Below are 24,586 nucleotides of genomic sequence, written 5' to 3'. Positions count from 1 at the left end.
GTACCAATCCAGACCAGAATTAGATCGTCAATAAAACGACTGTACCAGGCAATATGAGATCTATGTATGTTATTGTGAGAAAATAAAAAGGTCTCCTCCCACCATCCCATATATAATTAGCTAATGAGAGGGAAAACTTAGCTCCCATCGATGCCCCTTGACATTGAATGTAATATGTCAAATCAAACAAAGAAATTGTGTTTAAGCAAAAATTCAATTGCCATACACAAAAATTCCCTTAATTGTATATTATAGGTACTATTACGTGTCAGGTGGTGTTCGATGGCTAGTACAGCTATACTGTACTACTATACCACATCTATAGTGAGCAAGTTATTATATTTTATCCACTTAATCTCATGTATATGAGCTACCAAATGGCCAGTGTCCCTCAAATAACCCGGTAACTAAGGGTTGAAGATGTTTATCAACCCATTCACTGAGCCTTTCCAGTAAAGATCCTATACCTGCCACTATAGGACGGCCCTGGATAGGGGTAAGTTGTTTGTGTATCTTTGGGAGATGGTGAAAAATTGTGGTGATCGGATTATCAACCATCAAAAAGTCCATCATTTTTTTATCTATAACGCCCATTTCTTTACCTGTGTCTAGTAGATGTCGCATTTTATCTTTTAAAAGGAGGGTAGGATTACTTTCAAGGACATAAGTGCTTGTGTCATTGAGCTGCCTTTAAAGCTTCTAATTTATAGCTATTAGTATCAAGAACCACCGCTGAACCCCCTTTATCTGCCTGACAAATAATAATATCCGTTCTTGCTTTTGATTTCTTAAGAGCTATGTATTCATCTTTATTTCAATTAAATTTACCATGATGGTTTGGTGATATCAGGGACTTCTTCAATTTGTTCAGTTCCACTTCTAAAATATGTTGGAATTAATCCATTGCCTCACCCTGAGCCTGAACAGGATAGAAATATCTATCTCCTGTAGCAGCAGTGCTGTTGTCAATACCACATTGACCTATACGATACTCAGACTGAAGGCTATCCAAAGTGGAAACCATGAACAAATGCTCAAACGAAAAAGATGATAGTACAGTGTCGTAAGACTACACAGTATGTGGTGTGTTATCTGTATCAATTTCGGTTTCATTAAAATGTTTTCTTACTATAAGTATTCTCACAAACAGATTGATATCTAACCAAAACAGAAACGATACAAGTGCTGGATGGAAACAAAGAAGCGACTAGCATGAAAGGCGAACACCAGGAGCCTCCAAAGTACATATATCAAAAGAACATGCAGCGCTAATAAAATTCAATAATACATGCATATAATCATACGGTGCATATAATTAAAAAATGGTATTGTGAACACCACTTGATAATAGAATCGATCTAAACATGTCTAAACGTCCAGGAATGGTGATAATGGTAAATAAATATCTCCAACAAGAGTGTTCTTGCAGTGCATAGTGCAAAATTTCAAGGCAAGGTGGTGAAAAAATTAGTGACTTCTGTGACCATATTCCTCCCACAGAGATGAGTGTAGATTGCACTAACCAGAAAGCGCAATGGTAATGCGCATTTGAGTGTTAACCAACTCCTGGTCATCCGCCTATTGAAACTGGATCACAGAGAGGGTCATCTGGCCTGCGTCAGCTGGGCAAATATCGCAACCTCAGGGTCTCCAGATATCAGGGGTATGCAATCGTCTCACCAGCAGGGGGAGTTTAACCTTTCCTGATGTGGCCACCAGATCATCCCAAACAAGCCTTGAAGGAGGGGGGAGGGCTCGGAAGTAACAAGCCAGAACAACAGAAAGATCTGATAGTGTAGTACTTATCCACAGGGGTAAAATAAACAGAGTACTTAAATTTGGTACTCACATGCAGTAGTAAGCAGCTGGTGACAGGGAATTCCAAAATGGCCACCGGCCATCCACAGGGGCCGTGCGGTGTGACGTCACAGGATGTAAGGCACCTCCCTAAGAGATTGATATCTAACAAAGTAGAAAGGACATCAAATAGACACGTTGGAGCAAAGGATAGTCCTTTAGATGGGCTGTTATGTTATAGAAGTCTGAATTTTAGTTCTTTTTGATGTAAGCTTTGACAAAGGCTGTGGCCAAAACGCGCCAAATTTTATGTCCTCTACTGTGTGCCAATAAAGCATATATGAGTTGCTGGCTATTCTGTCACGTATCTTAAAACTATGTAATAGGAGGACACACCTGAACAATCTATTCTATTTCTATCAAATTCCACAGTTAGTATTGTAATGAGGGAGGTGTGGTCCAGAGTGGTGAACACACCCTATCACACCCTCTTCTGTGATGCAACAAGGAAGTGAAGGCTTCTGGGAAGTGGCCTACAAGAAGTGTATGCTAAGATACCATCTACAGGAAATGATGCAATCTGAAAATCCATTCAAAATCTCACAGAAACTGACAAAAAATGAAATGTCCTGTGGATGAGGTGAAGTGAGAGTGAGAGAAAAGCACATTGGGATGGCTGGGCCACAAATGGCGTTGGAAAACGCTTCTATTTATCATGAAAATTCTGATGGAAAAGGTGAACTTATCCTTTAAGTGTCTCAAAAATCCATATCTTTAGTGAAGTCCATAGATTCTTTGTAGACAAGAGATTGGTCAGTATATGGGCACTAAATGTGTTTCAGCAGTGCATTAGAGCCAATAAAGCTATCTCTAGCTAAATAAATGTGTCTGTTTATTGCAGACGATATGCCCACAGGCACAGCTGGGCGCAGAGCATCTAGTGAGTTCTTGATGTGTGGCGGGTAAGTTGTTATCTCCTTTATTCTTTTGTAAGGTAGTTGGAATATAATTTACCTGCAGTATTTTACTGAATAGTACAGAGAATATTTAATAAGTCACTGCAGCGTTTGCTTTGCTGTTATAAATCCACTCACATTTCCCAGGGCAGACCTTGAGCAGAGTGTATCCAATGTATCTCGAGTCTTCAGTGATATGATGTTATATTACTATTTACTGTGCTCTGCAGACAGTGTACAAAATAGCCAAAGTGGCTTTAAACAATCCTATGCTTGTCTGCTTATATGCATTGCTTTGTCCAAACAATGATTATCTGAGTTATTGTTTTATATTGTGTTTTATTAAAGGAAACTTGCAGCAATAAAATATTTAGATGTGAAGTGCTCTCGTTTTTAAAATGCTGATTGTCTGGCTGTTTTGCTGAACCAAAGGAAGGAGGTCAGCAATGTCAGCTTCCACATTTCTATTAGTACAGGCTTTCTTTAAAGCCCAATTGCAGGAATATAAAAAAAAAAAGCGTTAATACCATTTAAACTTCATTATAGGAGTTTGTGGTGCAGTTTTAACATTTGGCAAACGCCTATCAACCGCCTCAAAACCACCCATAGGGCATTTTGGGAGCGTTTGCGGAGTGTTAAAAACGCTTCACAAATGCCTGTCTAATGCTTGTCAAATGCTATAGGGGCGTTTGGCAAGAATTACAAATAAAGTTAAGTGTAAACGAGCCGTAAGAAGGAGAAACTACTTCCTCCCTGTTTCAGCAGGGCCCCTTCAGCACTGCAACTGGTCCAATACAGCTGCCTCTGTAAGCTAAGACCAACTACAGTCGCATTTCAGGCTCCTCAATATGCAATGGGGTTGATTTACTAAAGGCAAATAGGCTGTGCACTGAAAGTGCAGTTGCTCTAGATCTGAGAGGGGCCCTCTGTTTCGTCTTGTACCAAATTGTATTGTAACTGTAATGTCTACCTTCATTTTGTAAAGCGCTGCACAAACTGTTGGCGCAATATAAATCCTGTATAATAATAACATGCATGGAAAATAAAAAACAGCATTTTTGCTTGCACATGATTGGATGAAAGACATCAGCAGAGCTTTGCCTCATTTCTGAGCTTCCCCTCATTTCTGAGCTTCCCCTCGAATCTAAAGCAACTGCACTCGGTGATCATCGGGGAAAGCTGACAGGGGAGAGACCTATGCGTAAACAACACGGGTCTCTCTCCTGTCAGCAAGGACATGCTGCTTTGTATTTCTCTGCATAGCAGAGAAATACAAAGCAGCATGTCTCCGTAGTGAAACACAATACAGCACATAATGTGAAACACACACAGCACTCAGTTAACCCTTTGATCGCCCCAGATGTTAACCCCTTCCTGCCCAGTGTCATTAGTACAGTGTCAGTGCTTTTTATTAGCACTGATCACTGTATTACCCCGTGTTCACATATATGCGGCCATGCGGGTCCCATTTTGCACAGGCACGAGAGCCCATTCATTTGAATGGACTCCCGTGCCCGTGACACGCAGGGGAGAAGTCCCTGCACTTCTTTGGAAAACTCAGCCCACACGGGAACCTTGGATCCTAGCACGGTTGCGTTTTCCAATGTGGGTAGTGTGCCATTAGAAGTAATGGCACCCGCCCGCAGGTCCACGTTCTTCTGTGCGGGTGGTGCGGCTGCACAGATGTGAACCTAGGGGTTAGTGTTACTGGGGATATCAATGGCAGTTAGTCCGTGCCCACCCAGTGTTAGAATGCCCACCACAGTCCCGCTGTAAGTTGCTTATCACCGTCATTACTAGTATAAAAAAAAATCCAGTAGATATCCCGCCATTTGTAGACGCTATAACTTTCATGTAAACCAATTAAGTTACATGTATTGGGATTTTTTTTTTACCAAAGACATGTAGCAGAATACATTTTGGCCTAAATTTATGACGAAATTTGATGTTTTAAAATGTTTTCATTGGATATGTTTTATAGCAAAAAGTCAAAAATATTGTTTTTTTTTTTTTTTCCAAAATTGTAAGTCTTTTTTGTTTATAGCGCAAAAAATAAAAATTACAGAGATAATCAAATACCACTGAAAGAAAGCTCTATTTGTGGGGAAAAAAGGTTATAAATTTCATTTATGTACAGCTTTGCATGGCCGCACAGTTGGCAGTTAAAGTAGCACCGCACCATATTGCAAAAAATGGCCTGGTCAGGAAGGGGGGTAAATCCTCTGGAGGGCAAGTGGTTAATTTGTATGCTGTGTACTTTACAGGCAGTCCCCTTTAAATACATCTGGAGGTTCTGGACAGACGCAAAAACCCTCTTCCACTTCACGCTGTAGCTCTTCAACTGTAGCATACAGGTATATTAAGCATGTGCTTTTGTGTTTTTAGCTCAGTTTTGCTCTAACATATGAACGCTATGAGCAGCAGACACTTTTGTACTATGACATCAAAGAGAATTCCATATTATATTGAAATACAATTTGTAAAACAGGCGGGATAGGCCAAGCAAGATTATGTTTGGATGTAATGCTTTTGTATGAAATGTAAAATATACCAATTTTGTTTATGTAGCATTGGTGGGACAAATTTTTTTGATCACTAAAGAATGAAGGCTCAGAAAAAGAGGGCAAACTACTTACAGGTTAGGTATGTTAAGATGAGACACCGTTTAAAATGTGGTGCAACAGAATCTTATATTGATGTAAAGTATACAGATGTAATTTATTAAAATAAAATATTAGGTAGGCAGTCCGTATAATGTTTGTACTGGACGGTAGCACCGGTAGCTTAGCTTCGCTTGCTTTATGACAGAGTGAGCAGATTTGAAACATTACTTTACATGTATGGTTTAGTGATTTGTTTTAAGTATTTTACCACCATGTTAATATAAAGTTGCCCTTCAATGCAAACATTATACAGACTGGCCCAAATCAAGGTTCAAAATACATTTGACTACCTATATACACTAAATTGTCAAAGCATTGCAACACCCCTCCAAATCATTGGATCCAGTTCCAATCACCTCCATGGCCACAGGTGTATAAAATCAAGTACCTAGGCATGTAGACTGCTTCTAGAAACATTTGTGAAAAGAATGGGTCACTCTCAGAAGCTCAGTGAATTCAAGAGTGCTACCGGAATAGGTTGCTACCGGAATAGGTTGCCACCTGTGCAATATGTTCATCCATGAAATTTCCTTGCAACTAAATATTCCACAGCCAACTGTTAGTTGTATTATAACAAAGTGGAAGCAACTGGGAACAACAGCAACTCAGCCATGAAGTGGTAGAACATGTAAAATGACAGAGCGGGACCAGCACATGCTGAAGCGCACAGTGCGCAGAAGTCACCAACTGACTGCAGAGTCAATAGCTAAAGACCTCCAAACTTCATGTGGTCTTCAGATTAGCACAACAACAGTGCATAGAGAGCTTTATGGAATGGGTTTCCATGACCAAGCAGCTGCATCCAAGCCTTACATTACCAAGTGCAATGCAAAGCGTCGGATGCAGTGGAGACGTGTTCTCTGGAGTGATGAATTACACTTCTCTGTCTGGCAATCCGATGGATGTGTCTGGGTTTGGTGGTTGCCAGGAAAACGGTACTTGCTTGACTGCATTGTGCCAAGTGTAAAGTTTGGTGGAGGGGGGATTATGGTGTGGGATTGTTTTTCAGGGGTTGGGCTTGGTCCCTTAGTTACAGTGAAGGGAACTCTTAAGGCGTCAGCATACCAAGACATTTTGTACAATTTCATGCTCCCAAATTTGTGAGAACAGTTTGGGGATGGGTCCAAACCAGTGCACAAAGTAAGGTCCATAAAGATATGGATGAGCGAGTTTGGGGTGGAGGAACTTGACTGGTCTGCACCTCAACCCGATAGAACACCTTTGAGATGAATTAGAGTGGAGACAGTGAGCCAGGCCTTCTCGTCTGAACATCAGTGCCTGACCTCACAAATGCGCCTCTGGAAGAATGGTCCCATAGACACACTCCTAAACCTTATGGACAGCTTTCCCAGAAGAGTTGAAGCTGTTAAAGCTGCAAAGGGTGGGCCAACTTAATATTGAACCCTACTGACTAAGACTGGGATGTCATTAAAGTTCATATGCTTGTAAAGGCAGGTGTCCAAATACTTTTAGCAATATAGTGTATATGGCAACTCATTGCTATGGGAAATGTAATCAATCATTTTTTTTACATGTACACGTAATAGAGATCAGCTTGCTATAATTGATGTGGTTAGTGTTTGACATTATTGGTTAAAACAAAATGTTTCTGCTTAAAAGTTTTGTATAATTGTAAATGCTTGTTTCCATCTTACATATGCAGGGTCTGCGGCCTGCTCTGCAGTGCTGCACAACGGTTGTTGTTATTGCTCCTTTTCACAGTGAAAGTGTATAAGTTTGTCTGTCTGTATTTCTGGGAGATTTCTTATCTCAGCAGTTTTTATGAAGAGAATCACGGTGAACCTAGATTGAGAGTTTGTTCACTCTAATGGCTAATCTAAAATACAGCTTTACTTAACCCTGTTGCTGAACTCAACATAATACTTACACCTGCGGCAATGTTGGCCTATAGATAGTCTATACCAGTGGTGGCGAACCTATGGGACGTGTGCTGCAGCGGGCATGCAGAGCCCTCTCTGTCGGCACACGAGCCAAGTCGCCCCAGCAGCTGAGCATTGGATAACAGCTCACATAGGGGCCATGTGCATGCTCGGAAAGGAGTAGCGGCGCCAGGCGATGTCAGGAGCCGTGACTCGTCCAAGCTTTCGCATGGCCGGTCATTGTGCTGCCAAGGATATATATATTGGACTGGCTGTGAGTTTTAATACATTTGTTTTTTTTAACACAAGATTTTAACTTGTGCTGGTGGTCAGTGGCTCTTTGCCCCCTTGTGCTGGTGGTCAGTGGCTCTTTGCCTCCCTGTGCTGGTGGTCAGTGGAACTTTGCCCCCCTTGTGCTGGTGGTCCGTGAAAGCTCTGTTATTGTGTTTTTCTTTTAAGACAAACTATGTTAATGTATGGTATTCAGGTTTAATTGCAGTGTTGGGACTTTGTGATAAATATGTGGGTTTTGAGTTGCAGTTTGTGCACTCTGTCTCTAAAAGGTTCGCCATCATTGGTGTATACTATAGCAGTCAGGAGTTTGTTTATCTTTTTACTGTCAGTTAAGTAGTAGAAGTGATTTGGGCAGCTGTAAAGTGATCTTCCATGCGCTGATCTTCCCTGTGAAGAATGAAACCGGGAGTTCTAAGCTCTAGACACTTTCAGGTTCAGATCTGTCAGTCTTTAGCCAGGGAAGAAGCTGATCCAGCACAATCTGTACTTGGTCAGCTTTAAAAAAGTACAGAGGTGACATTAGGGGGTTTATTTACTAAACCTGGTTGACTCAGAATCTTGTCCACTTCTGCATAAAAACCAATCGGCTTCCAGGTTTTATTGCTGAAGCTTAACTGAACATGCTGAGGTTAGAAGCTGATTGGCTACCATGCACAGGTGCCCAAGATTCTGAGTCAACCAGGTTTAGTAAATAAACCCCTAGGGGTCTAATGGACCCCTGATGTCTCATTAATCTTGTCCCACTGGCTGTAAGCATATGTAAATATTTCTGTGTTAAGATTAAAAAAAAAAGTGAATTTATATTTTTTTTTAAAGGTGAACTTATCCTTTAACTTTAAACTGATAAGTGGTGTCATATTCACTAGCTGTTTGGGACAGACATAAGGCACAGAAAAATCTTTATGAATTCCACATGCCTTTTAAACCTTTTATTCAATTTACCCTATCCCTGCACCTCTTCCACTGGTGGATAGACAAAGACCTGATGCAAATAGGAGACTTCTTATAGGGAAATGGTTTGCATTCTCTGGATTATTAGAAGCAAACTGTACATACCTTCTTAGGAACTGTTCAGATGAAACCAGCTTACCTCCTACCTTAGGGATAGACCTAGAAAGTTACCTGTCCTTTATCCTTGACACTATTTGAAAGCTTTTGCAAAACTAGGAACCTGGAGAAAGGCTGTATTTCAATTCTATACAGTTACTTAATAGATTTAAACCATAAGCTTTCCTATATGGAACACTAGTAGAGAGATCTTAATATCCAAAGGGACCTACCAGATTGGCACAACATTGAGATAATCCCTCTACGATTTCTATCAGTACAGCTCTGAGCTGTAATTGTTTACATTTGCCTCATTTTTACCACATAAGGTTCTTATGAACATCACGCCATAACTGTTCATGAGGTTACCCAACTCCTTCTGAGTTGACAAGAAACATTTATGTATCATTTAGTGCCGTTTAGTCTAAGACATTGGTTTTAGTATAATTTCTTGGCTACTTCTGTCTGGATATCCCACTAATGTTATGGTGGTTATGTTTTCTGGCTTGAACTCTTGAACTATGAGTTCCTTCCTCAAAAATGTATTTGATAAACAGATTGAACTATAAACTGATAAGCTGTAAAGGCATTTAGAAGAGAAGTGTGGGTTTCAGGTTGTTTTCCAAATTCTTCTTACCTAGGTGGATGCAGCATCGGTCCTCCACCAGCTCTAAGGGTGAGAACTGCTGATCGCTGAGTTCTTACTGCTACTGTGAGCAGAGAGCGATGACTGTCAGTCACCGCTGTCTGCTCTGCCCCCCACCCCGTGCTCACTGGAGCGCTGGACTGTGGAGGGGGAGGGAGCAGCTGGCTCAGGCTCTAAGCGGCTCGCTGAGAGTCTGAGCCAGGTGCCACTCCAGACTTTAAAATTGTGAACTTTCCCCAGCCTTGACCGGTTGAGTAACATCAGCCGACAGTGGCCTTCAGCCGTTGTTGCTTAAAATGGGTTACAAGAGTGCAGAGCGAACTGCACTCCTGTGATCCACAGAAAAAGTGCAGCCAAAAGAGCTTAAAAAACCCTTGCTGGACCCCACCTGCCTGAACAACTTAAGACCAATCTTCCTGCTCCTGTTTACCTCTGAACTCTTAGAGCGCTTAGTCTACAATCGCCTGAGCTCCTACCTTACTGACAACAACCTTCTTGACCCTTTACAGTCTGGCTTTCGCTCACTATACTCCACTGAAACTGCCCTACTAAAACTCACTAATGATTTACTAACTGCTAAAACCAATGGCCACTACTCCGTACTCTTACTACTCGACCTCTCTGTGGCTTTTGACACTGTTGACCATCCCCCCCTCCTCAAAAAAACTAGACTCTCTTGGCCTCTGAGACTCTGCTCTCTCCTGGTTGTCCTCTCACCTATTGCAACGCTCCTTCATCATTACCTATAATTCTGTATCCTCCTCTCCACTTCCTTTTTCTGTAGGGGTCCCTCAAGGTTCTGTCCTTGGACCCCCTTCTCTTCTCCATCTACACCTCCTCCCTTGGTCACTTCATAAACTCCCATGGCTTTAAGTACCATCTCTATGCTGATGACACACATCTATCTTTGTACTCCTCACCCCTTCAGTCTCCACTCGCATCACTAACCTACTAAGTGACATATTGGCATGGATGTCAATCCACTTCCTCAAACTAAATCTTTCCAGAATGGAGCTCATGCTATTCCCTCCAGCCCGTGCCCCCTCCCCTGACCTCTCCATCAAGATCAATAATACAACCATCAGTCCCTCCCCCATGCCAGGGTACTAGGTGTAATCCTGGACTCCCATCTGTCCTTTCAGCTCCAAATCCAATCACTGTCCAAATCTTGTAGATTTCACCTGCGCAACATCTCCAAGATAGGGCCGTTCCTAACCTCTGAAACCACTAAGCAACTTATTTACTCCCTTATCATTTTTCGCCTTGACTATTGGAACTCCTTCCTCATTGGCCTACCTAATCCCAGGATATCCCCTCTGTAGTCTATTATGAATGCTGGTGCCAGACTCCTCCACCTTACTAACCATTCCATATCTGCCATCTCTCTCTGCCACTCCCTCCACTGGCTTCCCATTGCCCAACGAATAAAATTCAAAACATTAACAATAACATATAATGCCATTTAAAACTTTGCCCCAAATTACATCACCAATCTTGTCTCCAAATATCACCCAAACTGTCCTCTCCACTCCTCCCATGACCACCTGCTTTCTAGCTCACTTGTCTCCTCCTTCCATGCTCATCTCCAGGACGTCTTCAGAGCCTCCCCCATCCTCAGGAACTCTCTACCCCAATCTATCCGACTATCACCTACTCTGCCCACTTTTAGGCGATCTCTGAAAACCTATCTCTTCAGGGAAGCCTATCCCACCTTCAGCTAATAACTGGAATCTTCTCTCCTCCTGTCAGTTCATCCCCCACAGTTATTACCTTTTGTACCACCAGCCCCTCCCTCTTAGATTTTAAGCTCCAAAGAGCAGGGCCCCCTTAACCCTCTTGTATTGAACTGTATTGTTGCTGTATTGTCTCCTTTTCTATTATAAAGTGCTGAGCAAACTGTTGGTGCTATATAAATCCTGTAAAATAATAATATAATCATGAATGGAGTATACTCCAAAGCAAATGTGCTTCTTACTTACCCTAGGTTCACACCTAAGCATTTTCCGCAGCATTTTGTAGAAATGCACTTCAGTCCATTTAACATGATTTCCCATGGGACACGTTCCCATCTCCGTGTTTTCACCCGGTGTGTTTTTTTCGAAAGAGTCAGGGACTTTTTTGAATGCAAAAACTTGCATTTTAGGTTATATAGACTTCAATGGAAATGCTGCAGAAAAGCATTTAGTGTGTTTTTAATGCATTTTGCGAAATGCATTAAAAATTAAAAAAAAAACAAAAACGCAGAAACGTGTCAAACGCAAACTGCATAGGTGTGAACCTATCCTTACACATGTTTGCATCAGTTGGTTTGGTGTGATACACATCACAAGTTGTATGGGACTACTTCATTCACATTTATGGACTCTAATACAGCTCCCCCCCCCTTCCCTATATTGTTACATTTCATACAGCCAAGAACCAAGGTTTGTGTGAGTTCAGGAGAAGACTGTGAAGGCAGCTGCCCCTCTATAAAGAACCACTGCAGCCAAGGCATGATTGACCTTCATCAGGACAAGTTCTCAGAAGCAAAGTGCACCAATTCTTTTCCTAACTGGCTTTCTCAGTGTTTCTCCTACAGCATGTTATCACTAACTAATAATGACCTCTTTTCTGCAAGGGCTATAAAAATTGAAATTACCTATGACTTATTGTCTTGTTACCAAAACAAGCCCATAATTTCTCTAAATAGAGATAAAGAGACATTTCTAGTGAAATCCTGACGTTATGAGCTGTTCACCAAGTACTTAGTATTGTGGTAGTAAAATGACATAATGTGCTTGTAGATGTAACGTGCTGCGCACGGCGGAGTTCATGTAAGCAGAGCAGCTTGTTTGAACTCCACTTGTACTTCCTGTTCTGAGTACATCTGACTTTCCTAGAATTGCTTTGTTTTCAACTGCAGTTTGTGGAGGAGGCTAACGTGGAGGAGGGACTTGGTCCTGCTGATTTACAGGCTTAGTGTATGAAGGCTTAGATTCTTTGCTTGTATGCCACTGAAAAGGCACAACGGGGAACGGACTTAGTAACCTAGAAGAGGAACAATGGAACTTTAGTCTGTTATTTCTGACAGCGGAGAACATTTTGTACTTGTTTTGTTTCCTAGCTGCATAATGGTTCAGATAACCCAGAGACTAGTACACAGAGATTTATTCCCTCTGTCCTTGCTTTTTGACTTCAGGCAGAGCCAGCCTCAGGTGTCACCACGCAGCGAGACTGCGCCTATCCCTGTCCCAACCCAACTACGGAACTACCAACGCATTGAGCAGAATCTCTCATCTACTGCTAGTCCTACATCTAATCCTCATGGCTCCCCCAGGTATGTCCCTGGAAGAGTTGTTACTCTTATAACAATAGTAATATAGTTACCAGTAAAACCATTGTGTATTTTATCTTAATATCCTAGTTTTGTATAACATTTGGCATTTACATGTTCCTTTCGGTGGAATGTCACATGATTACCCTTTTTTGTTAGAAATATTCACTGATTTATATGGCCTTCCTAACCCTCTTGTATTGAACTGTATTGTTGCTGTATTGTCTCCCGTTATATTGTAAAGTGCTGTGCAAACTGTTGGCTCTATACTAATCCTGTATAATAATAATATTAATAATGTACAATGCTTGCAGTACCCCTAGGATACAAGTCATGCTACACATGTGTACTGGAACTGTTCACCTTTCATCTATTTGCAAAGTAACATGCTACACACTGTGCAAAAGACACACAGTTGCAGCATATGAGGGCCTTGTACAATGGCACACATATGATCAGATTTCATTTGCAGTTCAGTACTTAGCAGTATAGTATAGTAAAGTGGAAAAAGTCTACACATTTTTTTCCACAGTCCTGGATAAGTTGGAAAAAGAACAGTTGTCAGGTTTCCATTGCTGTCTGTGACTTCTGTCAGGCATCTATTGCTGTCTATGACCTCTATCGGGTATCTATTGCTCTCTCTCTAAAGTGTTTCCCCTCACTTCCTATGTGCTCATTAGAACAGAAATTGAGGGGAATTTACTGAGCAGAGACACAAGACTGCAAAATAAAGACCTGACAAAGTATAACACTGGCAGGTTTTGACTGAAGTTCCACTTTAAAATGAATCCTAGTTAAAGCTGAACACCAGTTATGATCTTTTTTGCATAGTTACGTTGGTTCAACTTGGACCAATGTAAGTATTCAGATTTCATGGGACCACTGTAGATGCTGATAATCACTGTAGCAGTCAGCTCAGTTACAGTGGCTTAGTGGTAACACTTCTGCCTAGCAACACTAGGGTTTGTTGGTTCAAATCCTAACCATGGCACTACCTGCCTGGAGTCTGCATGTTCTCCCTGTGCCTGCATGGGTTTCCTGCGGGTACTCCCACACTCCAAAGACATGCTGGTAGATTAACTGGCTTCTGTCTAAATTGGCCCTAGTATGTCTATGTGTGAACATGGGTTAGGGACCTTAGATTGTGAGCTCCTTGAGGGCTAGGGACTCATGTGAATCTACAATATATATATAAGTAAAGAGTGATGTGAAAGTGGAAAAACCAAATATTCCTGCGCTTAGAGATGGACTCTGTCATAGGGATCACACAATGAGTGTCTTGGAATATGCACGCCTTGCTGCCCTCAAAGAACCGGGGACTCCAAAGGTACTTAATCGAGGAAAACAAAACAGAGGGCGCATCGGCCTTGTGCATTACCTTTAAAAGTATGTTTATTAAATTTAAAAGAAGGTATTCTACTCACAAAAATACATGAATATAAGCACATCATATGAGATCGCTATGTCGAATTCGCACTGCGTTCCTGAATGGTGATGAGAATGATGGACATCCAAAATGGCTGAAACTTTTCGATCCTCTTCGAGCTTTTAAATTTAATAAACATACTTTTAAAGGTAATGCACAAGGCCGGTGCGCCCTCTGTTTTTTGTTTTTCTCTATATATAAGTAAAGTGCTGTGTAAATTGGCAGCCCTGTATAAGTACCTGTAATAAATAATAAATCTCATACTTGCATTAGTCCAAGCTGGACCAATGTAAGTATGCAATTAAGATCATACCAGGAGGTCAGCTTTAATACAGTTGTGTGAAAAAGCTGTCCTTATAGTATGCAAGTAGTCTTTATGTACAATTCTCTATAAATATTATGTTCTCCCTACTAAAATGTACCTAGCATACTTGTCCTGGTTGAGTTTACTTATATTTATTCCCGCCTTTTTATATTTCATTTAAAACAAAATGCACAGTAGTCCCTATGCTTCAAATGCATTGATGGTAGATTGTTGAGGATTAGAATGATGGCACTTAACTGAAATGTTTACTAATTAATTACCAAGTTTGTTGCTGCTGTGATTTTGTTTATGTAAAGCTGTGAATGTTTAAAGCCTTCATTTAGCATTATATGTTACCGAACACAAATATCTTACGTTTTTATTTTTTTTCTCTTCTACAGCAGATCTGGTGCAGTGAGGCGCTCAAATACCAGCCCCATGGGCTTTCTCAAAGTTGGCTCTGGGTCTCCCAGCTCCACAGACGTGGTGCAAGCTATCGGACGCCGCTTGTCTACCGGCTCTTCAAGACCTTATTCTCCATCACCATTAGGTAAGTGCTAAAAGTCACATTTCCAAAATGGAAATGGTAGTGGTAACAGTTTCCAGAGAGATTATTATTGAAATATATACTCAATAGTATTTGCAAGCTCTTCTCTAACTCCCTTTGCCTTAAAGGCTAAGTTCACCTTTTCCGGAAAATAGCCTATGCAGTCAAGGGGCTCTGATGGGTATAAAAAAAACTGTACAGCTTTGTATAATCATACCTATAGGCCATCTGGCTCCACCTGTGAAAGCCTGTCCAAGATATTAACCTCCACATCATGTCTTCTTGCTAGCACATGAATACCATTGGATGCATTCTCCCAGCATTGCAGTGAAAACCGTTTTCATGTCCTAGCAACGACTTAGGATGTGGGGGTTGCTAACTGGAAGGTTTTTGGACAAACCTGTGAGGGGGACCCAAATGACCTACAGGTATGACAATAATAATACTGAACATTTTACAAAGCTGCACAATTTTTTAATATCTACTGGGGCCCATTGACTGCATAGGCTGTTTTCTGGAGAAGGTTAATTTAACCCTTTAAGAGTATGGTTTACCTTGCCAGCTTTCTCCATACTTTGCATCAAAAAAGATTCAGATAGTGTTGTTCTGTGATCCCATTTGCTTGCTGTCTGTATACAGTCATTCTCACTATTTGTAAAGGAAAAAAAAAATGCATATGTTTGCCTCATGGAAGATTCTTTCTAAGTCAATATTAAAGTCCAACTCTGAGAACTTGAAACTTCCCCCTTGCAAAAGTGGTGTTGTTCCTTCGGTCCTAGAGGGCATAGAAAAAAGATTTAGACATCTGATTCTCTGCTACTTTGCACTGCTGGACTGGCCCCTGCAGTGTCTTCTCCACATACTCCAGCGGACTACAGTTCCAACGTCATCAAGATGGATGCAGCGGTCCCATAGCTTTGCAATGGACGTGATGATGCCGTGGGACAGTCCCCTGCCAGAGCATGAGGAAGTGCAGCCTGCTGGGTGAGTGGAGAATCAGCTAAGTAAAAGTGTTTTTACTCTCAATTAAATAATGAGCAGTCAACCCTTGCCGTGCAGGAGCAGTCCTACTGCAAGAGAGACGTTTGAAGTTTCTCAGAGCTATAAAAATGTCAAAAAAGGCAGAATCTGTGGAAGCATTGATCATGTGCATGTATTGGTCTTAATATTGTTCATACACATATGCATGTTTAGAAAAATATTCTAAAGTATGGTAGCATTGGGTCTTATTCCTTTGATTATTATCTTGATCTTGTATAGTTGGAACCATCCCAGAGCAACTAGGCCACTGTTGTTGTGGCCACCCTCAAGGGCATGAGTCCAGAAGCCGAAGTTCTTCAGGAGGTAGGTGTTTGGTTTACTCATTTTGCTTTTTAATAAATGAGATTTAAACCACTCAGCCAGCTGGCCTAGAGGTTTAGGACTGCCAAAAAATTGACACCCAAACAACAACAGTAGTTCAGCAAAGCTTTGCTTTATTTCATACAAGCAGTATTGTAAATCCATTATGAAAAAAAACAAAAATACAGCGCTGTGAATAGTACACCAGGTTGAACAGATGCTCGTGTCTCATAAAAAAAAACGGTTCAATGCAATCTGTCTGTTTGGGAGATATGTTGCTAAGTAAAGAGCCTGACCTTTATCAAGCAATAAAACCGTCATTGTGGGGAAAAACGTGTTGTGACAATGTGAACTGAACTAATTGTGAATCATTCTGCCAGCCATCTAAACTGAGGCAAGGTGAATTAAGGCTAGCTACCAAAGCAAACCTTTGTCGGTAGTAAGGTTACAGCTTCACCCAAACAGACCTGTGGTTGTGATCAGGTGACGTGAGGCTAATGACACAATGTTGATATGAACGGGTGTAAACAATGTGAACAGTAACATTTATTAGATATCACTTACACATATACAGTCTTCATTTTAATAATTAACACTGTATAAAATTCTGCTCATTCACAGGGTCATTTATAAAGATTTTGAGATCTTGGTAAATGTTTTATTTTGCTTTATTTGATATGCTAATGTAAATGAATGCTTTGAAGTACACTGTTTTTTTTTGTTATTACTGCAATAAGAAATGGGAATGAACTAATGTTCTCCAGGCTTTGTTAAAATGACGTGTGCAGCACGCTAGAGATCTGGACCATGGCTCAACACAGAATGGAGCAGTCTGGATCTCCAGCAGTACAGCACACCCCATTTCATGGTGCTCCGCTCAACAAAACTACTTGGGGCAGGGTGCATGAGTGCTGTGTTCTGGCTGTGGCTTTGAGGCTTGCAATATAAACTTTTCTTTACACTATGTTTGTTCTTTGTTCAGGGTCCCCAGTGCCACAGTCACAGTCCCCACAGTCTTTGTTAGGTGCAAGACTGCAAAGTGCACCAACTCTCACTGACATCTACCAGAACAAGCAGAAACTACGAAAGCAGCACTCAGATCCTGTATGTCCTTCCTATGCTGGGCATGGCTTTAGCCATTCACCACAGCCAGCGCGGCCTGTCAGTCTTGGTGCTTCTCCCACAAAGCACATGGGATCTTCTCCTAGGAGCTCAGAATGGCTGTATAAAACCCCACTGCCTACCATCATTGGATCTCCAACCAAGGTTTGTTCTGAATGCATATGTATCATTGTAGTCTTTTCTGTGGCACTTTAACCCCTTAATGTCCACCAATACTAGTTCTGTATCCTGACTGGCTATGCCTTCCAGGATCAGGATGTAGATAGATTCCATTGACTTTGCTATGCCTTCCAGGATCAGGATGTAGATAGATACTGACTTTGCTATGCCTTCCAGGATCAGGATGTAGATAGATTCCATTGACTTTGCTTTTTTGCACCTGCTCACTCATCAACATTTGTGGATGTACACATGTTCCTTTTTATGCAGTCTGTGCAGAAGTGTGGCTGTGTAGGTGCACATTGGCATGCACTGTACCTTCTGTACACTTGGCTGTGACCAGGTCGTTATTAACTGCCATGGTCACAGATATGAGGATGGGAACAAAACACATTGACTTGGAGCTGCTGATCACTGCAATTCAGGAAAGACCACTTGACAAAGTGCTACTTTGTCTTAAAATTTCTCTTTCTGTTCCTTATGACCAAAGAGAAATGAGAGATGGGGTGCCATATAGTCCCTAAGCACTTTGTAGCTTATACAAAAAAGAAATTAGTAGTCTTCCAAACTAGGAGTACTCCAGTTACTAAGTACAAACCGCCAACACTCATGAAGCCGCAGGAAACACAAGCTACAAGTTAAATATGAATAAAGACAAAACTTGTTTATTTTTAGATTTGGATAAAGCTGTGAGTGACCACTGTAAGTTTTTTTTTTTTTTTTTTTTATTGCTGTTTGTTGTATTGCTATGATCATTTTCTGTCTAAGTGGTCCCGATCACCAGTGTCACAGGGAATTAATGTCAATCTACAATTTTGAGTTGCCCCCAGAACAGGCTACCATTGCTGACCCTCTTACATATGAATAAGTTCACCTTTTGTAACAGATTACATGTTACAGTTGTATTCAGGGTGTAACGTGGTACTGTTGCAAGAGTCCATACACCCCCCCATCCCCCGTTGTGAAAGCAGGCCAGGGATCCTATCCCACACCCACTGTCACAATTTTTCAAAAACGCGGCAATGTGGGGCTCCATCCACCCGGCTGCATCATTCATTCACAGAGTTTTGTGAAAGGGAAAACTACAACTACCGACTGCCTGTGCAGCTAAAGGATTGTAGTTCTCCATGAACTACCATGGCACTGTTGATCACTCTAGGTAGTTCATTTATGCTTCCTGTCATTCAGTAACTGCCCGCCTGTATGAGGTACGAGCAGACAGATACACTGACAGTGTGCAGTGTGCTTTGCATGCTCCTAGTAAAATAAAATAACACATGCACATTTTTTTTAGCTGCAAAAAGATGTGCAGGTATATTTTTTCTTTTTACATATGTGAACTTATCCTTTAAGTCAATGATTACGAGCGTTCATGCAGATAGACGTTTGGTATTTCCTTATCTGCATAGCTCTTCAACATAAAATACAGTGGGTAAGGTTAACAGCCAGACACCTTGCACTAGGTTAGCAATGGCAGTCCCAGTACTTCATTCATTTTATTATAACACAGAACAGGGGTTAAATTCTCTGTCAGACATTTATTAGTGTATGTGGTTACTGTAGTAAGATTTTCTCTCCCTCCAGATAACCGCCTCAGGCTCAGCCGTGTTCCTCATTAAACAAGAACTCACAATTGTGCTTTACCCTTTAAAAAATGTTATTGCACATTAAAACATAAGAAATGCACTCATGTTCCGTAGGTCTATATCTGCAACATGTATGATGAACATCCAGTAATGTACTAATTAGGCACAAGATGGCAGTTACATCCCCAGCAGTACAGAAATAGTCCAGGCTCCAAAACGTCACTATCCGAAATATATTGCAAGACAATGCACGGGCCCTATATATATCTGCAATTACCTGCAGATATGACAATCCTGGAGTGATGTGTGGATAACTACTACTGCTATTCCAATGTATGGCAACATCGTAACGTCATCCGCACGCTCCTCCCCGATGCGTTTCGTCACAGACTACGTGACTTTATCAAAGGGATCCAAGATAAAGCACTCTTGTGAGTTTTTGTTTAATGAGGAACACGGCTGAGCCTGAAGCGGTTATCTAGAGGGAGTATCCTTTGGAGCTATTTATCAGCTATTTGATCTTCATACATTTGGGACCAAAAGTGCAGTCAGACCAAAACATTGTATAATGTGAGGTCACGCTGCTGGAGGTGAGCAGATATATGGTGGATGATGTTTTGCATTGAAATTCTGTGATAGATACACACGGTGGTCGTTATCCCAAGGAGGGGTCACGGGAGAACACACAAACTATTGGACTGTGATATATATATTTTTTGGATTATTTATTTTTTTGGTGTCACAAATTTAGTTTTTTGCTGTCACCATTCTATGCATATATATTTTAGATGTTTGTGCATTTTTATATGTAGCACAGCAATTTTTTAATTATTCATTATTTAGCCCACTGAGACATGGGTTGTGTGCACTAGGGGCTACAGTATTCATATATATGTTTTGTATTCACCATCGTAAACGCATGCGTTTATTCACATTTTAAGATTTTCTCTCACTTCCTATTGTGCTTCCTGTTGTGCTGTCATCAGTTACCTGAACTTGAAGTGAGAGGAAAGTTTCTAAAACAGGGCTGCAGACAACATTAAAAAATAACAGTAGTTTTAACTTTACTCTGCACTATCCAGAACCACCTAGCTGCAGTTCTAGTCTAACTACTTAGCTGATGTGCATCACTATAGTAATAAAATATTCACAAATGCAGCACAGCAGTCACCAGCGCCAGTGGGTGAATTGCTGTTTGGTCTTGTAGATTCATACCATAACTCCTAGTATCTTTGCGTTTAATAACATAATTTGTACAGCAGTGGCCTGCTGCCAACCTGCCTATCTGTAGCTATACCCAGATGGCGGTGTATTATATAGAAAACCCCTGTAAATCTCATTTTTAATGGTATTGCTTTTTCCAGACAACTGCTCCATTCAAGATCCCTAAAACACAAGCTTCATCCAATCTGCTTGCTCTAGCTAATCACCAGGGACCTGCAGATGCTTCTGCACAGGCCAAAGACTTGTGTGATCCAAGGGATTTCTCTCCTTTCCTTTGTTCGCATGGCAATGAGAAATCCAGCACTGCAGAACATGGAAAAGCTACTTTTGGAAGGTGAGTTTCCTTGTTTATCTCTCTATGTATGATTTTTACTGTATGACCTTGATAGGTATTTTCTGTCCTAAATAACTAAATATGAATTTATAAGGGCACATGTATGAACTGATGTGGCTTTCTTTTTATAGGACCTTCTTTAAAAACCTGTTCATGGGGCAACTTATGGCAATTATTCACATTCATATATCCATTTTTAGCTTTGTTTTCTAGCACTATTTTTCATCGCACTGGTTTCTGAGTTTTCAGACTCCGTTCTTCCTCAGTACTTAATATTAACAATAAAGTGCAGCGCAATCAATAGCATAAGAGATACTAAATAGGTTTAATAAAATATCTCATTTAAATCAAAATAAAAGAATACTAAAAAAAACACACACACAGGTGGCAACAAAGTCCATATAAGATCCACATAAGCAGGCAGAAGCTGGTGCTTGAAAGAGAGAGCCTGATCCAAAGAGGAGACAGTCACCTTCCACCCAATAAGAAAGCCTCTTACCAGAAAATTTCACCACCCGAAGGACCGGTTAAATAACGCAACAAATTGGCCCAACTGGTGTGACACAAACTGAATGAAGGCTCCTCCTGCTGATTCAGTAAGCAGTGCTCCAAATCACAGGATCTCTAGGTGGCAAACCTCCCATCGGGTAACAAAACACCATATAGAGAAGAGATGCCGATTCATAGTGTAGTAAATGGCTCAACCAAGAAATTTATTTAAAATTGCGTTGGCATAAACTTCAGTAAAAACTAGTATGTCAAATAAGTTGTTTCAAACCGACAAGATGGCCGCTGTCCTTCCGGAGCATGATGATGTCACATGGCGTGACTCCACCCTATGCGTTTCATTATCTGAAAGAGGTCATCAGGGGGCTTCCTCAGTACCTGCTGTTGCAGCACCAATGCATTCCAGCCCCTGTTGTGCCACTTTTCTAAATGCGGCCTCTACTGTATCTTATTCCAAAATCATATTTAATAAGTCCATGCTAGTCTAAAATGCCCTAGAAAGCTTTAGGCCTCATGCACACTCAAACACACTCAAACAAGTGTTTGCTCAGCTCCTGTGAACGCTTGTTCTCCTGGCAGGAAAAAAATTGCCTAAAACGCAGTAAAACGTGTGCATTTATGCACATTAATGCATTTGTTGGCCAGAATATTACTGTATGTAGCGTTTTGGCACGTTCCATGTTTTTTTGCCCAAAAGCTCCTCTTCTAAATGCTTCTGGTGGGGTTTTTTTTTCTGCTTGTAAACACTCCTGTTCTAATATGCCTGTAAAGTCCTATGTGTGCATGGACATGTAGGCTACCATAAATTTGTGTTTACAAAAAAGGCCAAACGCCTTAATCAAAATCTATTTTGCTCAGTAAAGCTGAATTCTAGCTGGCTATAGAAAAACCCAATGCCATGTATTTGTGTATTCCTTTACATATAATGAAATACATTTTAATATATAACTAGCAAAAGTACCAAAATAGCAGCAGCACTAGTACCTGATCTATTGCATCTCTGCTGACAGAGAGAACATGGTGACAGGAGGAGAGAGCAAAGTAATATGTGTCAGTGTCTATGAAAGGCAAATGCAGTTTGCTTTTGACATCAAATTTGAGATGTTGCTGGGATCATTCAGAATTAATTGCAGGGGGAGTTGTCCTGGACTTGGCATGCTTCCGCTGCATGGGAAGAGAAGAAAGTCTGATGCAAACCAAAGCCCATCAGCCAATCACCACTTTATTTGGTAACTTTAACAGAGAAACTGATGTCACCCTCCTAGCTGTTCTGTCTGTGCACACAATCACAAGAGTGGAAGGTCAAAATTCGAAATTCTTCGGAAGATAAAGACCAATCACACATGTGGATTCTTCAATATTAGCACATTTGTTGATTGACCATTATGTGCTTGGAGCATCATAGGTATATTATTTGGGAGGATAGAAATCTAGAGATGTGACAGTAAATCAGATTGTATCTGTTTATCTAGTACAGATTAGTCTAATATAGCATTTTTTAGCATTTTGATACTTTTGTCATACACATCTGCTGCCATCTATTGGACATTTAGAGTAATAGAAATGTGTTCCGTTCTGTGAAGAAATGAGCAACTAGTCAAAACATTTAAGTTCTGCATAGAGTGGAGAAGAGTTAGAACCTCTGTCTGATTTTTATTGCTGTGCCCCCACTTTGAAATTTTCTTTCATTTCCTAGACCAGTGTATCTAGAATGGGAAACTAGGGAAATTATTATTATATAGTGTTTATATAGCGCCAATATCCTTGGCCACTTTGTTTACATTTTCGCTTTCGGCTAGCAAATCTCCAAGCCGACAACTGAGTGGGGCAGGGGATAGAACACTGTGTAAGAAGCTTTTATGACTGCTGTCCAGGACAGACTTGTCCTACTCTGAGCACTGGCATTTCTCTGTATGTAAACTCCAAGCTGCTTTTAATTACCATTCGTTTCCTAATTTGCATACTGGTGGTAATCCTTTAGGGCCGGTTTACACCTGAATGCGGTGTGGGAAACCCGTGTTATGTGCGCGTTTCCTGCACTACGTTCTAAACACACTGCACTTGCAATCTGCAGAGGGTGTCAATGCAATGCAAACGACACACCTAATGCAGGTCGATTGTACAGAAGTACCATGCTATCGGGTTGCGCAGCGCTTTGTAAAGTAGCACATGCACTACTTTTGTTGCAGTTCAGCGCAATTTCAGCCCATTCAAACAATTGGGCTGAAATCGCACTGTACCTGGATCGCATGTAAATTACACAGGAGCACCCAGCGCGTTCCTTGAAGATTCATGGTGTGAACCAGCCCTCAATCTGTTGCAGCCATATCAATGGATTCATGAAGTAGTAGTAGTAAGAACTAATGCTTCATTCAACTCCGCAGACTGGGTTTTGGCAATTTTACTTCATGAGGATGGTGCTATCCCTCTCTGATTCAGTAGCTGATACATTGCAAGCACTTTAATGGCTGTATACAGTGCCATAAGAGAGAGCAAATGTTCCTTTATTTAGAGTCCCTGCATTATACTACCTCTGATAAATATATCTTTTAACAGGTCTGTGAGCGCTGGAAAGTTGTCAGACCAGACAGGAAAAGCTACTCTGGGAGGACAGCATTACCAAGGAAGCACAGACAGCCTGAACTCTGAGCGTCCAATGGACACAGGTACTAGTCCATTTAAGTGTGCTTGTGTTATGTTATTACCTTGTTCTTTTTATAGGTGTGTCTATATGTTTTCATAAAAAAGGCCATATTTGCTCAGTGCATAGTCCTGCCATTCTTTTTCTGTCTCTGGGCAAAACAAATAAATCCTTATACCTAATTGTAAGATCACGAATACAAGTAAACCAATCAGCGATAAATGATGTAGATATTGGTCATTCAATAACGTGTTATGTTGTAAGTGCTTCTGGTTTAAGGGAAATATTTAATATTCTCTAAATGTTTCAAGTCCCTTCAGGTGGTACAGGAAGTGTCCTGACTGTGCCCTGTGCCAGCACAAGAGCAGTGATGTTTACCGTTGGATCGCCTCCTAACAGTGCTACCCCTCCAACTTGTACACATATAATGATGAGGAAGAGGACCACTTCAGGCAAGTCCTGTATGATTTCCTATAACTGTGTAAGCAGTCAGTTTCCTTTGTGCTGTGTGACAGCTTTCCTCCATTACAACATCACACTAGAACAATTCACAAAACTATTAAACATGCATTATTTGCCATAATCATCACTGTTAGAACAAAATGTGTCTCATACTTGCTCATGCAAAATGCAGAATGTCGTTATAATGGGAATCGTGGCTTTACTCACAGCAAATCCCTATTTTAGCATGGAGCAGTTTCCACGTTGCCCCAGCACTTCATATCTTTCATTACAGGTATTTATACATCCCAACAATTTACACAGAGCTGTACGTATATTGTACATTCACATCAGTCCC

The 24,586-nt window shown here is 41.0% G+C and overlaps 1 protein-coding gene across 2 annotated transcripts in view; it reads left to right on the top strand.

Moving 5' to 3' along the window:
• Positions 1-24,586, top strand: part of ULK2 (unc-51 like autophagy activating kinase 2) — a 163,035-nt gene that overhangs the window by 124,275 nt on the left and 14,174 nt on the right. Inside the window, exons 14-22 of one of the 2 annotated variants that reach the window (XM_089676620.1) lie at positions 2,699-2,759; positions 5,018-5,107; positions 12,462-12,599; positions 14,728-14,876; positions 16,134-16,217; positions 17,197-17,480; positions 20,446-20,639; positions 23,703-23,812; positions 24,099-24,233. In XM_089676620.1, coding sequence (XP_089532746.1) covers positions 2,699-2,759; positions 5,018-5,107; positions 12,462-12,599; positions 14,728-14,876; positions 16,134-16,217; positions 17,197-17,480; positions 20,446-20,639; positions 23,703-23,812; positions 24,099-24,233 — 1,245 coding nt within the window. The remainder of the gene's footprint in view (positions 1-2,698; positions 2,760-5,017; positions 5,108-12,461; positions 12,600-14,727; positions 14,877-16,133; positions 16,218-17,196; positions 17,481-20,445; positions 20,640-23,702; positions 23,813-24,098; positions 24,234-24,586) is intronic. The other variant, XM_089676621.1, reaches the window with a different exon arrangement.

Source organism: Staurois parvus, unplaced genomic scaffold (assembly GCF_062004578.1).
Source record: "Staurois parvus isolate SC_StPar_1 unplaced genomic scaffold, SC_StPar_1.0 ptg000172l, whole genome shotgun sequence".
Classification (NCBI taxonomy): Eukaryota; Metazoa; Chordata; class Amphibia; order Anura; family Ranidae; genus Staurois; species Staurois parvus.
This window is presented reverse-complemented; position numbering and strand designations above follow the sequence as displayed.